This window comes from Empidonax traillii, unplaced genomic scaffold, assembly GCF_003031625.1.
Source record: "Empidonax traillii isolate 1590-97213 ecotype Southwest subspecies unplaced genomic scaffold, ASM303162v1 scaffold1099:size633499, whole genome shotgun sequence".
Classification (NCBI taxonomy): Eukaryota; Metazoa; Chordata; class Aves; order Passeriformes; family Tyrannidae; genus Empidonax; species Empidonax traillii.
Genome location: NW_020956292.1, coordinates 220729 through 238488, shown reverse-complemented (window position 1 = coordinate 238488; position 17760 = coordinate 220729). Strand labels below are relative to the sequence as shown.

Sequence of the window (17760 nt, the reverse complement as noted above, 5' to 3'; positions counted from 1 at the left end):
CAGGGGGAAGCTGCGAATCAGACCTGCAGTTCTTCTGGGAAAGCTGGACTGGGCTGTGCTGATGGTGAGTAGAAAGGTCCTTCCCAATGGGCAGGGGCAGACACCAGGGGAAAAACAAAACAGCATGGCAAGGCACACTTCATTTTTCTGCCTCTCTACATCATAAGGACTTGTCCCAGGAACGTTTCCGGAACTTCTGGGTTTTGACCTGGACTCCAATGACACTTTTCTGGTATGAGCTATTATTGCATTTTCACTCAGTTCCAGTCTGGTGTTTCAGGTCTAATCTCATCTTCCACCCAGGTTCCCTCTATGAGAGGGAGATGGACTTGGAAAGAAATGGGACTCCGATAAGGAAAGCTGATCCAATCCAAGAACCAGCTCTTATCAGTGTAAGTTTTTGACCCATGCTCAGGGAAACCTCAGAGAGGATTGTCAGTGTATTTATGTGCCACTGCAAGCTGTTGTTGTTTTTGCTCTTCTGCCACCTTAGAGAAGAAAACACAGTAAGGAGGGATCTGTTCCAAGATGAGGAAGATAAGCAGTTGCTCGATACCTTTTGTCCTGGTTTGATGTACGCCTTAACGTGCTTGAGAACAGGCTTCAGGTTGTTTTCGTACCGAACACACAAATTTTCAATCTTGATTTCCCCCTCCTGGGGCCAGTCTTTGGGGACTTGAGAGGGATCTGAAATAGTTACAGAAAAACAAACTGAAATGAATGCTGTCAGAGGGTCACCCTTTAGGACAGTCCCCTTTCCCCCTCTCTCCTGCCCGGGCATCTCAAGAAATGGAGCCCCACTTCCCCGCCAAGGCGGGGGAGCTGAGCTGGGAACTGCCAGGAGGGCCCATTAGCACTTGGCTGCCAGCTCTCAGCACACAAGGAGAGAGGGCAGATGCTGAAGTGTCTCTTGGCAGTGAAATGGGGGGAAGGCAAAGGCTCAGGGAGCGCAGAGTCCAGCGCGGGGTTAGCGCGTTCCGCGGTCAGTAACCGGCACAGGAAGGGCAGCGTGGCAGGGATGTTGTTACTGCTGCACAGCACGGGCTGTTGACATTATCACAGCTCGTATTTCATCCTGATTTGAAAACGGGCCGCAGGTTTTGTCTCCACGCTGAGGAGCTTGGCTTTCCAGGGAAGCTTGTTGGCCTGCCAGCCTTCCCGGTCTCGCCCTTCAACCACTTCTAAAATACCCATCAGAGGCAATTTGGAGTGTGTGCAGCTCAGGCCTCAGCTGACTGACAAGGTCTGACAATGTGACCCTGTCCTGTAGCCCCCATTTGCTGCAAAGGTCAGAGATTTTGAAGCATGTGACTGGTGGTGCACTATGTCTACTTTTGTTTTTTAAATAGCTTTGTTTAAATGTTTTGTTCATACCATATGAACCATATGAAATACCATTTTCCCATACGAAAATACCTACAACTGGTTATTTTCTGATTGTACCACAGGGCCATTCTCTGTCTCTCTGGCATTAGATAGGGATTTCTTTTCATGCTGACCCGCATGGGCAACATACCCCATAGATGCTTTTGGCTTTCCTGGTCACTCACATCAGTGGCAGTTCCTCCACATCAGTGAGAACAGATTTTGGCCAGAGTGGTGTGTGCATTTTGCATGATCAAGTCTGCCATTCTTTCCCATTACCACATAAACCCCAGAAAAGATTAGAGAGCAATACCCAAGCAGCCTTCATAGTTCTCCGACTCCATGTTCAGGAAGCTGTGCACTTTCTTTACTGCACCCATCTGCACCTCCAGATCAGCCAGGTTCCTCACCACCCAGTTCAGGTAGTTGGTTATCTGCATCACAAAACGAAAACAAGGTCAGGGCTCAGCCTTCTGTCTGTTCATCTACCTGTTTGCAGATAAAGGTTGGATACACCTGGCAAAGCCCTTGGCCTCACTCAGTGACATTCCACCACTTCAAGACCCATAACAAGCCAGTCATGCTCCATCACAAACAGCCCTGACACAGCAGCTTAGTGCTTGGTGTTCTCAGCCTTGTTTGTTGAAGGAGAAATACAGAAAAGAATAAAAATTTGAAGCGCTGTTAGGAAATATCACATTTTCTAATCTTTCAAAGGTGCAACTAAGGGTAAAGAAAGCTCATTATTTGCAAATATATTGAAAAGATTTGATGGTTATTTCATTCCTGTATCTGCCTGCATATATTTAGATAATCCATTTCTCTTGGGGAAAAAACACAAGAAATTTTTAGCAGAGAAATATATGAGGAAAAAATGGGTTATCAGTTCAGCAGTAGTTCCTTCCTGGGTTTTATTCTCATTTGTAATGAAAAGGATTGGATCCATAGTAAAGGTATTGCTTCCAGTAAAAAATAGTTGATAATCTACCCAGTAGATTAAACAAACTGATTTCTAGTCAGTACTGACTATTTAAGGCTGAAAATTGTAAAGCTGTTTCCTAAACATTCCTAAGTCTATATTTAGGTGCATATATAAGAAAGAAAAATTGATCTTACTAGTAAATATTGCCAAGAACCTTTAAAAATGGAGATATTCTATATACCTGCTAAAGGTTTAGAAACTTTACACAGTGAAAACATCCTATGCACAAACATAATTCAGAGAAAGGCTTTGTAAATTTTTTTTTTGTGGGAGATCATTGAATCTGACTAAGAAGGACTTTATCATGAATAAATTCCCCAGCCTTGCTTCTTTCTCACTAACCTAATACTGATGCAATAGGCAAACAGTAAATAGCTTTATTTATTTCAGCAAATATAAAGATTCAGCAAAACCTGTTGTTTATTTAGAGGACTTACTTAGTAAGTAAGTAAGACTTTGTGATCATTAAGATAGAGTTATGGAGGGGGTATTCTTTGTTCGGGAACTCCTCATTTGGTGCCCAGCTTTTGAGCCAGGAGGTTACAGAAATGGATAAGTTTGCAGATAAGCGAAGCACTCCTGCAGAAATGGCAGATCTGAAAACAGAGCCTGGCATCCAAAAAGCTCTGCCCACCACTTCAACCACCACCTCGCAGTTGTACAAGGGGGTTGGCAGTGTTTACAGAAGAGGAAAGGACAAGCCATGGATGTCTGTTGTAAACACAGCCTCGGTACATTCTGCTCTCCTTCAGGTCCAATCATCAGTCCTCTCTTACCTCCAAAGAGAAATAACACAAACCCTGTGCCAGAGGACACAGGGAATGACCAAACTGCCTTCCAGACGTCACCAGTGTTACTGTGGGGCAGGAGTGGGACAGGTGAACACTTGGTGACCGCAGCACCCCTTGCTCTGCCACACCAGACTTCGGCACGTGCCTGTTTCACACTGACCATCTGTTTGCAAACACGGGCTAAAAACAAGGAAGCCAAGGATGGTGCAAACAGCCCGGTGCTCCCAGAGCTCTGCTAATGAAGCAGGATTACCAGGGCATGTTTTCAGAGTGAAGTTGAAGCCCTGGGATTGATTCTCAGTTGCTGGCAGGTTCTCACACTGCTGCAATGACAGTGTGAAGGGGATCTAAGGCCACCCCAAGGCAGCTGCCAAGAACTTTGTTGTAAGCACGGGCTTGGCAGCATTTAGGTGCAAAGCCAGATCTCTGTGTTAGACCCACACCCATATCCATCCCTCATATCAGTGTTTTAAAGCACTGCCACGGTTTCAGAAGTTCTTCCTACCGCTGTCATCATCCTGCTTTTGTCCCCACTCTTGTGGTTAATTCAGTAATATTTCTACTTCCTGTGGTGACTGGAATTCACTCCCCGCTCATGATGCTCTCTCACAGCCAGGGATATTAAAACACTGCTCCTTCTCCTCAGCTAAAACAGCTCACTGCTCATGACCGTGGCAAAATGAGTCAGCTGCTGGACCACCAAAATCTCATCATTCCCAGCCCCTCCTCCTCTGCTTTCCTACTGCCACCTGGCATGGTGAACCATGCCTACAAAGGTCCCAGGCCCCAAATCCATCCAGAATTGCAGGAGCAATATCAGTAGCTTCCCTCCAAAGGCAAAACTGGTGTTTCTGTGTCTTCAGCAATTATTTCATTTGGTCTCTGGTTAAAGATTATTAAAGGATTATGGCAATCCGTGGAATAGTACTTCCTGGCAGGTTTTTTTTGCCGTGTAGAGGCAGAACCAACCCTGTGTTACACAAACCAGAGTGCACAGCAGGTCCTCTTACGCATTTTTAATTTTCCTGCTCTGCTTGGGAGCACACAGGGCCTGGGAATGGCCGTGTTTTTTTAATTGGCTCATAAAACCTGAAGCAAGTCCAAGCTGCCCTGAACTCTCTCTACTTTGGCTCGAATCCATTATTTGCCGGATTCTTGTTTTTTGTTTTTTTGTTTTTTTGTTTTTTTGTTTTTCCAAGATTTAAAAAGCTGGAAGACAACCATGTATATATAAAAATATTATAAAATTAATACTTGGTTGGTCTGAAAGTTCTTAAACTCTGGCTTGGTACGTACTGTCAGAGCGTACAGGAGACCCAGCCCCACAAATCCCGAGTTGGGCCCTTCAGTGATGGAGGTGACAGCTGCAGTCAGGACGATACAGGCACCAAGGTAATCCTGGAAAGAGAGAGATAGGGAGAAAAACATTCTAGGCAACATTAAAAGGCAGCAACAAGAATATTTCTTTAGCTGAGGAGCAGTTTAACTCGACTGAGAATTATTTATATAATGACACCTGCTACTTAATTATTGGTTTGTTCTTCCTGGAGAAGGTCACTGGTTGTGGTGCACAGTTTGAAACACTCTTAAGCAACTTGCTGAATACAAGTGAAAAAGGCCAGTAATTTCAGCAAATCTCACAGTGGGAGCCCAAAATAGAGCAGGTATCAAAAAAATCAAATAAGCACATAAAAAAAATCCTAAGAATGATGTAACAATGACACCCCTAATTCCTACCACTAAAACAACTAAATTCCACTTTCCCCACACTGTTTTGGATCTTCTTAAAACATGGTTTTGCCTGCTCAAAAAAGAGAAGCATCACTGACTTCACAAAGTCCAGGAAGGCTTTTGGTAGAACTTATACAGGTCATGAGCATGTTTTATTGGCAGAAGCTTTGCAGGAGCTGGAACCTATTTTCTTGACGTGCACCTCACTTTCGAAGTGACTGCCACATGTGATCTCATGGAATCAAGGTGCCTGATTAATGAGACACTTGGTATTCCCTCTCTCCCTCTGCTGCCTGCACTATATTTACTTTGGATTACATTTTCCATCCATTTTTCTGCTCCAATCTGATAATGTACTGCCTGGAATCTTTCCTTCTGAGACTGGAAGTGAGGGTTGCCTGGTTCTTCTGTCCGTAAATTGTGTTGATGAGCAGATGACAGACTCAAACTTAAGTGGGGGATGGATTTAAACTGACAGAGGGCAGGTTTAGATTGGATATTTGGAAGAAATTCTTCCCTGTGAGGGTGGGGAGGCCCTGGCACAGGTTGCTCACAGAAGCTGTGGCTGCCCCATCTCTGGAAGTGTCCAAGGCCAGGTTGGATGGAGCTTGGAGCAACCTGGGCTGGTGGAAGGTGTCCCTGCCCATGGCAGGGGGTTGGAACGAGATGATTTTTAAGGTCCTCTTCAACCCAAGCCATGTGATTCTGGGATTCAAGGACTGACGTCTGCAGGGAATTAGAACCACAGTGGTCTTGAGTCTCCAGCAGCAGCTGGGACAGGACTTCACACCAAAATTTTTGGTGATCTCGGTACCACTGTGCCATTAGGGAGAGCTAAATGAACCACTCCTTGGCAAGGCCGCGTTATTCCTATCGCTATGATGAAGTGAGGCATATTCTTGGATCAGGTTCATTCCACATGTAAGCAAGTCTAAAACTGTGAGACATTAGCAGGCATCGCCACAGCTCGTTCCAGGATTGGCTGTTGCTCTGTTATTTATCTGTCTTAGATTTGGAAGCAAGTTCAGCTTGGTCTTGGATGCTGTAAGGAGCTGAAAGCTTCGTGCACGAGGGAAAGCTTTGCCATCCTAAGCAGTGGAGAATAACTTTGTTGCTCCAAGAGCATAACAGGAAAAAAAAGGTGAGTATCCAGCCTTTGATGTGGGGAATTAATCATGCCTGTTGCTATTTGTGTCTAGCAGAACCAGGTCACTGCTCTGTTTATTCACTGCTCTTTGCGTTTCAGATGAACAAGGAAATCACAGTTACTTTGCTTGCCTCTTCTTGCCTTGCAGATCAGGAAAGTGCCTCACGTGCTGTCCCTGGAGAGCCCCCACAAAAACCAGGAGCTCTGTTTCACTGACAGTGGCTGCTCTGGGCCCTATTGTCTTTCTTTTTTCTTTTCTTTTTTTTTTTTTTTCAGCTGGAGTCTGGTCCTGCCATCTTTCACGATATCAAACAGTAAAACCACAAAGGGTATGGCCTGACAGCTGCAGTCAGGGCACTGCAAGGATGGGTTTAACTCACAGCTGCGCGGTCAAACCTGCTGCTGGAGAGATACTTCAGGACCTGCAAGGTGAGTGGTGCCTAAAACAGCCCTGGCAGAACGATGGCACAGTTCACAAGGCTACCAAAAATCCACGTCCTTCTTTGAAAGCCGTTCCTGCTGGAGCAGATCTGCAGAGGCCGCACAGTAGCAGAGAAAGCCTTGTTTCGAGTTGTGTAAATGTTTGTCCTCGCGTTCTCTTCAGACACTAGGCAGCACAGCACCAGAAGATGAGGGGAGGGAGAACTTGCATTTTCCTACTCCTGGCCAAGAAAGCTGAAAAAAACCCCACCTCTGTGGGTTTAACACAACAACGCCGATCTATTTTAAGGAGCTGTGTGCGCGCGTTACAATCTCATCGCGAGATTAATCCCCCGTTATTATCCCCTGCGCGTCGGGCGAAGCCTCTGTTTGCTTCCAAGGTTTCAAAACCGTGGCTGGGACGAAACTGAACGTACCGTCCTGACCTCCAGCCATCTGTTGGCAGCCGACAGAAACAAGTAGGCAATGTTGTTCGTGTCCGTCAGTTCCAGCATGCGCTGTTTGAACCTGGCTTCGTGCCTGCCGAGAGCAAAGTTGTTGCGTTACAACCCCTTACACACAGAAGGGTGAAGCCTTAACTCTTCTCTGATTTCCCCTTCCTCCCCCCTCCTCCCCGCAAATTAAAACTTTTTGCCCTTCTGATTTTGGGTTAAAAACCCTGCCCTGCTGCAGCAGCTTCCCATAACCAGGGCTACCCGTGTCATGGGGAGGATTTGGCTGACAAGCAAATATTGGAGTAGATTTTGGATCAGAGCCCGTCCACTGAAAGAGACTCCAATTTTGGGGTGTTGGGGTTTTGCTTCTCAAAGTTGATCCATTTTTTATAGCTGTGGCCACCCTTCAGTCCTCTAACAAGTGAGTGCTGCTGTGGCCCCTTGCTTCTTCCTCACAAGCCACCACCAGGACCTGTCATCTCAAATCCTGATTTCAAACATCTCTGTCTGTAGAAATTTCGCTGCATGGCAGACAAGAATAGACATTTCACGTATTGCACATATTTTTTTCAGTATTTCTATAGCATAGAAAGACACTGACACGGGAATATCACATTCCTCTTTTGCCACAGGAGCCTTTGAATCATTTCCCAGTCACCTCCTCCATCTACTTTTGGTCACAGCTAAGCTTGTCTTTTTCCCCCAGTGATAATGACTTTATCATCTCTCTCCTGGGTACAAACCTGCTGTCCATGGTAGCCAGATCCTAATTATTCTCACGCATTCTGATTTGTTAATATAATTAAATTCAGAGCAGTTGATTTCAAATTTTGTAATTTGTTACTGGTGACTCTTAGGTCAGGTATAAAACAAGGTTTGTGTGTCTGTAAGTTTATCTATTTTATTGCAACTGTACCAGCTGGTCTGACAAAAAAAGGTGCCTGAAAAGGTGCCTGGCCAGCTGCAGGGCTCCTCAACAGGAGTGGCACCTCTAAGGTTTCAGCTAATGTAGATTGATCCACAGATCAATACCTTTCAGCCACACAGCTCAGCTGTTTTCTCAGCCAGTCACAGGCTGCCTAAACAACTGGGAAACTCCAGTGAGGGAGAGCCAGAGATCATCTCTGATTTACAAAAATGAGGGGCGTTACTCCACTGTCACCTGTTTCTCTCTCCCCCTTGGAATGCCCATCATTTAAAACCCAAACATTTGAAAACCAAGCCCCCAGAATCTGAGGTACACTTTGGGAAGGGAGGGGGAAATCTCTGTTGATGCAAGTATTAAATTCTTGGTGCCTTGCACAGTCAGATGGAAACCATTTTGCTGTTTCATATTCTGCTGTCTGCACCATACCCTTACTTGAATAAACCAGCTGAACTTCAGTCAGCAGCTCATTGTCTGTTTCATCATGGCAAGCTCAGGGTCCTGCTGTGGAGCACCTGTAACCCCTGTCCTGCCAGAAATTCCCTTCTTTTTTCTCTGCTCTTTCCCACTGGTGGTGTTTCATTTCCCTCTGCACGGCTTGACACCATGGCAAGCAACCTCCCCAAAACAACTGGTAACAGGAATGACGTGGGGAGGAGCAAAGATGCACTGACTATTCTGCTCATCTGCCTTCCTGGCAGCAAACCCCCTGTTTTCCTAATGGAAAATCTGACGTGCTCAATTCTGCATGCTTTCATCCACGGTCAGCTCATCTTCTGGGCAGTTTTAGACTTTTAGCCCAGCAGATGGCAAACAGCAAAGTTCACTGAGATTGCTCTCAGATCCAACTGCACTACTTTGTGGTAAGTTATGTGAGGAGCTGCTCTGTTTTATCCTGGAACACGCTGAACTCGAACTGCAGAGAATGACTAACAGGACTAGCAGAAAATACAAGACTGCTGACAAAAAGTGCCGGAGACTTCAGGCAGGGAGATGAAATGGAGTTCCTGGAGAACTCAACTGATGGTTGTGATGCTCAGCCCTCTCCTCAGGTTGCCTTTTGCTCTCTGCCACCCAAGCCCACAGCATCTGTTTTGTAAGGTGGAGTTCAGCTCCCGAGAAGTGCAAAGCTCCTTCAGCTCTCTCAGGAGATAACATGATGAAAGGCCACTCTGAACCTCTCAAGAAGCACTCAGCCACATCAGCATCAGGCCTTAATGATGATTTACGCTTTTAGCGCATCATTCTGGTTGGTCAAGCTTGTTAAGACATTTCCTGTTGACCACTGGCTCACGTCTCTTCAACACAGCAATGTTTTTGCTTGTCCTTCCACATTCCCTACTGCAACACTCTGTGCTAATAGCCCCGGTCCTAAAGATTAGCCTGACGTGGTGAAACAGTCTTAAGCTGATCAAACAGGTGTGTAAATGGCATTGCAGTGAGATCTGCTCTGGTTTGAGGTTCTACAATGTACAGGATGAGTGCAAGTTGTGCTTTCTGGGGAGCAACATCAAGCTGGGACTTGATCAGTTGTGCCAGCTGTAATCTTGTGAATATACAAGGAGAATTTGGCCTGTATTTCGTGTAGTAAGTAGAGGAAAAATACGTGTATGGAAAGCTGGAATAATAATCTGAATCTACTGAAATTTATTTTTGAGTTTTGATGGACAAGGGTAGGTTTTACAATATTAAGATCAAGCTCTGTTCTGCTGTAATTTGCTTGGAAAGTCTCCCAAGTTATTCACTGACTTTCAGTTGGAGAGTGCTATAAAGGTGTTTCCCTGCCCAGGGAGTGGGTTAAATACAGAACTGATTCAGGGACACAGGTTATAGGATATTGGAAGTGGGTCTGAAGGAGCAATGCCTGTGCCTGCTTGGCAAAAGAGAGCTCCCTGCTGCCCAGGTAAGGCATGGTTAAGAGAGACTCCTTCAAAGTCTAAATATCATATCTGAAATATATAATCATCTCCAATTCAGTGGAAAAACCAGTAGAGAAATAATTAGTGTGTTACTGAAAATATCCAAAGGGTTTTAGAGGCATGGCCAAGCCTCCCTCTAATAATTTGTTTTACTGACCCAAATGCTCTGATGGTGGTAAGGCCTTCAGCTGTCTCAGAGAAGTGACACAGCAAAGGGAGCTGGGTGCTGTCATCGAGTTCCTGGAGGTCCCTGGGAGCACAAAAAACAACAGACACCCATTACAATGTAAACATCTCTGTCTGTGGAAATTTCACTGCATGGCAGACAAGAATAGACATTTCATGTATCACACATATTCCTTTCAGTATTTCTATAGCATAGAAAGACACTGGCATGGGAATATCACATTCCTCTTTTGCCTTTGAATCATTGCCCAGTCACTTCTTCCATCTACTTTTGATGACAGATGAGCTTCTCTTTGTCCCCCAGTGATTATGACTTTATCATGTCTCTCCTGGGTACAAACCTGCTGTCTATTTTAGCCAGATCCTAATTACCTGTTATTCTCACACACTCTAATTTGTTAATATAATGAGCTTCAATTCAGACCAGTTGATTTAAAATTTTGTAGCATGTTACTGGTGACTCTTAGGTCAGGTATAAACCACGGTCTGTGTGTCCATAAGTTTATCTATTTTATTGCAGCTGTACCAGTTGGTCTAACAGAAGAAAAAGGCGCCTTTCCATATAAATCTTGCTTCATTTTCCATGTCTGTAAGTACCACAGCATGCTGAATGTAAAATATAAGAGATGATAGCAGACCTTCTACTTGTAGTTTTAAGTTACCACACTGGTGGAAACAGAGACAGCACTGACAGAGAAATAATATGAATGATAAATTTCCTCAATTACCCAGCAATGGTACTTCCAAGACCTGCTTGGAGCAATGACATTTAAGTCCAAAAAGTTCCAGTCTCCTGAAACAGGAATGTTTTCCAAACCCCAGAGGAAAATACATCTTTCTGTAACACTCTGCCATTGGCACAGCAGCCAGTTGTATAAACAGAAGGGAGGCCAGATCATTAGAGATTTAAAGTCTTTATCAAAATCCTGCTGTGTTTGCACACTGCATCAGATTGGCCAGGAGAAATAAGTGCTCCACGATGCTGAACGTTGCAGCACACAGGGCTGAATTCACTTGCTTGTGTTTTGATGAGAAATATCTTTCGAATTTATGGTGGAAAATACGCAGCAGTTTTTGAAAGATGTAATGGAAAATACAACAAAGTGCTGCGAGAAATACTGTAAATATTTGCATTTCTAAAAATTAGTGCAGCTTATACGCCTGCAAAGTACTGCGTGTAAGTTATAAATACTGACTGAAGCTGCTCCTTCCTCCTACATTTCCCAAGACTGATTTTTATAGAAATAAATCAGATTTTTGTCTGTTGTGCATTGAAAGAACACAAGTCAACCTTGAATGCTTCACAAGTGATTTAAAAGAGTTTAATTTAGAAAAAAATAATTAAAAAAAAGAGCAATTCTCCTACTGACTATTTAGTTTTCTGAAGAATAAATCTAGGAAATTCTGAGGAAGGACAATGAAAAGTAGGGTAAAGTGAAGCAAAATTCTTAACGTGTTGCTCTGTGCCCACCCTGCTCTGTGGATTTAAGGGGAATAACTGACACAACTCTCTCTGGATAAGAAACTACTAGTTTATCTATTTCTTATTTGATGCAAAATAGCTGCAAATATAAGACCAGATAATAATAATAACCTGCTGATAATGGCAGGTTGTTTTGGCCTTTCAGCAAGTCAGCAGGTGCTTTGATCAGTAATTTTAAGTATCAGAAAGGAGTGCAAATCCAGACAGATTCTGGCTGATAACAAAAAGAAGAAGAGTAATGGATCCAATTTAAGACAAAACCTTCAAATGGCTCGCTTAAGATGTTTTACAGAATGAATTTAGTACGAGTCTAAGAAATCATGATGCTCTTTTTGCTAAAAAATTATAGTTTTTATACCCAGGCAAACCATTAAAATGGTTAGAATATGGATATGAAATGCTGTACAGTGGAAATGATTTTCTGTAGAGGTTTTGTCCCCCCAGTATGAAGAAAAAGCAGCGACTGATGTTAATCCAGGGAGTTATTTTCCATTCTCTGCTAACCCTCAGAAGGTCAAAGAGGAGCTTTGACCAGAGGCAAGCTGGGTCAGTTGGTTAACAGACTTCAAGCTCATCTCCCTCTGTAGCCAGCAGTGTACAAAAGTGATGCAACTGCTGTTACATCAAAATCAGGATGCCATGGCTGCTTTCCCCTTATTCCTTTTTTTGGATTTTTTTTTTTTTTTGTGGGTTTTTTTTAGAAGAAATTCTCAGGACAGGTTTTGGGCGCGTTTCGTTTTGGGTTTTTAACACGTACTTGGAAGCCACTCTGAAGTATTTCTGGATGAAATAAAAGGCTATCCCGAGAGGCACGAGGGCAACAAGGAACCATGGCGTGGCATAGGAGATCATTCCAATGGCTGACAGGCACAGCAAGGTGGACCTGGAAAGAGACTCCAGCGTAGGAGGGATGTGCTGCAGTGAAATAAAAAACATATAGAAAACAAAAATCATTATTATAGCCCTTTTTTCCCCCACAGAGGACCACCCGGAAAGTGGAATGATACCAACTGTGCAGCCACTGATATTCTCTTTACATCAGAAGTCTTTATGTTTCTGTGAGTCTAATAGCCAAATGCTTAAAAAAAAAAATGAGCCAGTGGGGTTTTTTCCCCCCCTAAAAGTCAGAGCTTCAAATCTCGTGGGGAAACAGGAGACGTTTCCACCTCGTTTATATAACAGGCAAGGAAGAAAAAAATTGTTCTTCATATCCTAAGTGTTCAGAGAAATGCAATAATCTTTCTCAGAGCCTCCTAATTTTTTTTTTCCACGTTCCCATCACCCTGACTTTCAGATTTATTGCTCAGCCAAAAATTTTAATGCACAGCCATGGTGAAAACATCCTTTCCTTCCCCTGAATGCTCTAAATCCACATGTGCTACAGCCAGGGTGGAACATTTATTTGTCATATCTACTCCTGAACAGTTATAGTTACTAAATTCTACCCTCTTTCCTGTTTTGAGCTCAAAATATGATGTTTTGCTAATCCAGATCTTCCAACAGAAGAATCTAATATGCATATGAAGAAACTGAGAGTCTCCATCTCTCACTGCATTTATTTTTATAGTTACCTGCCCTTATTACTTCCTATTTTTATCACTCCCAGTGCCTGTTTTTGCTACGCCTTTCTCTACTGAACATTTTAATACATTCAATAATGCACACTTTTAATACATTTATTGCTCTTACTCAGTATCTAAGGGAACATTTGCAAAGCCAAGGTGTCATGAAACAGAACGTATCGATGCACCTACCTGGTCGATGATATTTGTGTCAGCAGAGAAGCGGTTTAGAATCAGCCCCAAGGGAGTCATATCGAAGAACCTGTTGAACAAATAAAAACCCAAAAAGTTTCCTGTAAAGGAATTCCATTTTGGAGTAAAAAGTCCAGTCAGACAGAACACAGAAAGCTGTCTCCAGCCTTTCTATTAAATCAAGTCATAAGGATGAATAACACAACAAATATAAAATCTGCATCCTGACTGTCCAAATGCTTCTTTTGGCATTTCCCCCTCTCCCCCCCAGGAAAAAAACTTTGTCTCCTCTTCCAAAAACTGCTGTCTTATGTCCTGGTCTCTCATTCTTGCTCCCTCAAGACTTAAGATTCCTTCCAAAGATCTCAGCCTGTCCCTGGCTCCTGCTAAAGGGCACCAACCCCAGAAGTTTCATGGAAGCACTGGGATAACTTGATTTGATATTCATGCAACCTTTTGGCCATCCTGCTGCCTCTGTTGTCACCCACAAAACCTGTCCCTGGACATCAGAAGAAGCCTTGGTGTCAATTGTCACCATGTCACTGCTCAGGGCTGGAGTTTGGGTGTCCTGGAGCTTGAACTGCCCTCAGAGCTGTCCTTGACCCTCCAGCACTGAAGGGCTGCCAGTTATCCAACAGATTTCAGCCAGATAACAAAGGGGGAAGCATTTCACAGGTTCTGCAATGGAATTTTTTTCTCCCCCTTAATTCACTCACTGGTTATTTTGACTTTTTGAGGCCTTGGAGGAAGCAGGGCAGCCACAAGAGCTTTTCACAGGAGCGCCCTCCCAGTTAACCAAGAGGGCAGGGTTTGGTCAGGGAGCTTTTCAGGGGGGATATAATTTTTGCTGCACCTGATGGGTCCAAGGATGATCTTGTTGAGGAGGTTGTGGTGTAGGTTCTTGGCTGCTGTGAGGCCCATCCACTCCACAGTCAGTGATGTGATGAGGCAAAGGACAATCCCAGCTCCCGAGAGGATGCTGAAGACAGCTACATGATAAGTCTGATAAAATGACAAATACATCAATCCTAGAAATAAACACCCAATTCTGCTTTCTGCTGTGAGGTTCCCAAGGTAGCAATCAGCTACTATGTCACATCACTTATATTACATAGTTGTAGTTATAATTATATATCATATCTGGGAAATAAAAAGCTATGACTGAACTGTAATTCAGTAAGTTCATATAAATAGAAGTTACTGCAGTTCTAAGAGCCCTCACCCTACTGATGAACACCCTTCAAGACCATGAAATGATAGTTCTCAGAACTGTGAAGATGGACTAAATGGATAAATACGAAGGATCACACATTGTTGGCCAAGAAATTCAGTCAACCAGAGCAGAACCTCTCAAGAATTAAGGCATTTGAGAGATATTGGAAAGTTCCACTTTAGCAAGTTCAAGCATCGTAAAACTCCCGGAGCAAATCTTAGACTCATCTGCCAGGGTTATAACATATTCAAGCCTTCTGGAAGTTTACTAAGTGGGTTCCTGTGAGATATTGTATATTAGTCTGATTTATAGCTACAAGTAGATTGTACTCAAGTAGCACAATTGAAGATTTTTTTAAAATTTCTTTTTCTGGCAGGACATCACTCGACAGTCAGTACTTAGGAAAATGGGGTCACTGACTTAGGAGTTAAAAGATCCAGAAGGAAAAGTTTAGTATGAGGCCCCTTCCTTTGAAAGGTCAATGACTTTTCTACCCTCAAACATGTTTGTACGTTCAAAAAGACTGACAAAATTTGAATGGCCTTGTTTGAACATGAAGAACCTGTCCATCCTATATAATAGCCAAGCTTACTCCATCTGTCACCTTTCCAATCCAACTAGATGAACAGCAAATAGTTATTTTAGAATATTTTTTCTTCCTTTCTTCCTGCCTTTCTCTTTGTCCTCCAATACATGGCTCACCTTATCATCCTCAGCGTTCCTGGCCTCATTTGTGTTGTCCATGGATGTCCACGTAGCCAGCCAGTAATCTATGGCCACTATAACTGAGTGTTTCAACAGTTTGGAGAAAATCATCAGGAACAGCAAGAAAAATCCTCCAGAGGTGAGGTATCTCCAACAGGTTTTCCACGGCATCTTTGTCCTCAGCCTCATGACAGTTGACATATTATCATCTTCATCCTCTTCCTCTTCTTCCTCTGTGACTCAGACATTAAATCAGGTTTAGTTGGGACTCAGTGTCAGGAATTTTACCTTGTTTTACCAGATTTGGTTGACTTTTTTCTTGCCTTGAATTTTAATTTTAAAGAAAACATTCTGCTTGTCATTTAAAAACAGCAAACACTTCAGATATATTTTCATAAGACTTTCCCTGTGCCCTTTAAGCAGTTCTACAGTTTGTCAGTATTTACCTTGTTGCAGCTTTGTTAATTTTAGTTAAACTGACTATTTATAGCAGAGACCAGGCCTTTTCCAACCTGTTCACCTGCTTTTATTTTACAGTCAGCAGAATTTGGGTCACAAGGAAGATTCTAGAAAGCCCTCCAGTCCTTTCCATCCAGAGGCTCCAACATCTGTTGCACAAAAAAATTCAATTTTTCCTCCAATGAAGAGTACTAAAGCTTTGTCTGTGATAAAAGGATAATTGATTACATTACACTGAAACACAATTACTGGGAGATACATATTTCGTAGATGTATAAACAAGATACTTAATTTTTTCTCCAGATAATAAGGATATAGATCTCACAACCTCTCACGCTGCACTTGAGGAAGGGAAATGTTGCCCTGCTCTTGACAGCTACCCCAATCTTTGCAATTATTTCTGTTGTTTTACTTCTCTCTCATCTCTCAATAACTCCAGGCAGCGTGAGTTAGCAAAGAAATTAACTTATTCCGTGACACCCTTATCCCTGCAACAAATACGTGGAGAATTCCTTAAATAAATCATGTCATAAACAGCTCAAAGTATTGGACTTCCCAGTTATTACCAAGTGTCACCACCATCTTCATGTTTCCTAGCTAAGAACTGCCAGCTGTTCAAGGGAATGAAACATGGTAATAGATTAAACAAAGTGAAATGATAAGACATACCCTCATCTTCATCTTCCAGCTGGGATTTGGATTCTCTGGGGTACATGGCCCTTCTGAGGGTTTTCCTCTCAAGAGTAGTCTGGTCAGCTTCCATATCCTGAAATAAGGAAATATGTTTGTTCAGTTAGAGTTTAGCTGTCTGCCACTGTGGCAGCACCAACAGTAACCTCAGAGAGAACTTCACTGGGATCCCTTCACTTACAGAATGGAAAAGCCACAGTATTTTAGGATTTAACTTTCAGAAAACCCTGCTTTGTCCACCTATTCCCCTCTCTCTTTCTTCCATTCTTTCATTCCCTCTCTCCTGGAATGATAAAAACTTCAAAAATAGCCTTTAGAGAATCCTAAATGTTCCTGGCAATAACAGAGTAAGAGGTACCATGGCCCCACAAAGGATGAGCCGTTCACCCCATTCCAAAAGGTGGTTTGGTTAATGGGTCCTTGCAAACCACCCACGGTGGATGTACCACACACTTCCTGGAAAACCTATTCCAGTCCTTAAAACTTCTTACAGGTCATGCAGTTCTGCCTTAATTTAAAACTTCTTCAAGTTCTGTCTAGTTTAAAACTTCTTCTGGCATAGTTTGGGGTGTTTTGTTTTTTTTTTTTTAATGAAAAATATTTCTTTCCAGAAAAGCCATCCTTGTATAAATGTCTATTTACCTTTTCCAGTTCTTGATCCTGGCGATTCATCAGAGTTTTCCAGTGTTCATAGAGCTCAATATCCTTGTTCTGGATATCCTTTAGTGTCCCTTCCCTAAGCACCATCCCATCCTTCATTGCTATGATCTAGGGGAGAAAGCACCTGATGGATTTACTCAGCAACACGAATACCATAATCACTGACCTGGATCCTACAAGACACGTCTCAGTAGTGGTGGCACTGCCATTATGCAAATTTCTGTGCCCATTGTATTGAACATTTTATCAATAATTTCTTAATTTTGTTGGTACAGCCCATAAACTGGAACATGAAACATCTTTAAGCCAAGCTTGGTGCACTTTGTAAAAAGCACGGGCAAGACAAAATAGCCCTGTTTGCAATCAAAATCAAAATTAACTTTGATTCAATGTCAATTGCAACATCTACATAAAAAATTTGAAAATAAAATAGTTCTTCCACTCTAAAATCTGTATTAGTTAAGGGGGCAGTTGGCCACATGGCATGCGGAATTAAGGAGGGAATCTATTACAGAGAAAAATACTAAACCCATCAAGTGTTGGGGTGTGAACTTCAAGTGTATGTTCTGCTTCTCTTACCCAGTCAGCATGTGGCAGATATTGTAATTTATGTGTCACCAGAACGAGAGTCCTCTTGTCTTCCTGCAGAAACTTCAAAATCCCTTCCTGCATTAAATGATCACTTAAGTGAATGTCCAGTGCAGAGAACGGGTCATCCTGCAAGCAAATCAAATTAGAAAATGTTAGGACAGGGTACAAAAGTGAGGCTTATTTCTAAAATATTATTTTAAAATTAGAAAGTGTCTAGGATTGCTAATGCTTCATCTCTCCCTAATGACTAAGACCCAGCCAGAGGCCTTCACTACGAAACAGGG

The 17760-nt window shown here is 42.9% G+C and overlaps 1 protein-coding gene across 11 annotated transcripts in view; it reads right to left on the bottom strand.

The window, feature by feature from the left end:
* ABCC9 (ATP binding cassette subfamily C member 9) overlaps nt 1-17760 on the bottom strand; it is a 65554-nt gene that overhangs the window by 7274 nt on the left and 40520 nt on the right. For all 11 annotated transcript variants that reach the window (XM_027904849.1, XM_027904853.1, XM_027904847.1 and 8 more), the window contains 12 exons: nt 17465-17602; nt 16868-16993; nt 16205-16301; nt 15074-15309; nt 14012-14160; nt 13159-13228; nt 12162-12319; nt 9893-9985; nt 6874-6976; nt 4435-4536; nt 1679-1799; nt 557-687 (listed from right to left, as the gene is read on the bottom strand). In XM_027904849.1, coding sequence (XP_027760650.1) covers nt 557-687; nt 1679-1799; nt 4435-4536; nt 6874-6976; nt 9893-9985; nt 12162-12319; nt 13159-13228; nt 14012-14160; nt 15074-15309; nt 16205-16301; nt 16868-16993; nt 17465-17602 — 1524 coding nt within the window. The remainder of the gene's footprint in view (nt 1-556; nt 688-1678; nt 1800-4434; nt 4537-6873; nt 6977-9892; nt 9986-12161; nt 12320-13158; nt 13229-14011; nt 14161-15073; nt 15310-16204; nt 16302-16867; nt 16994-17464; nt 17603-17760) is intronic.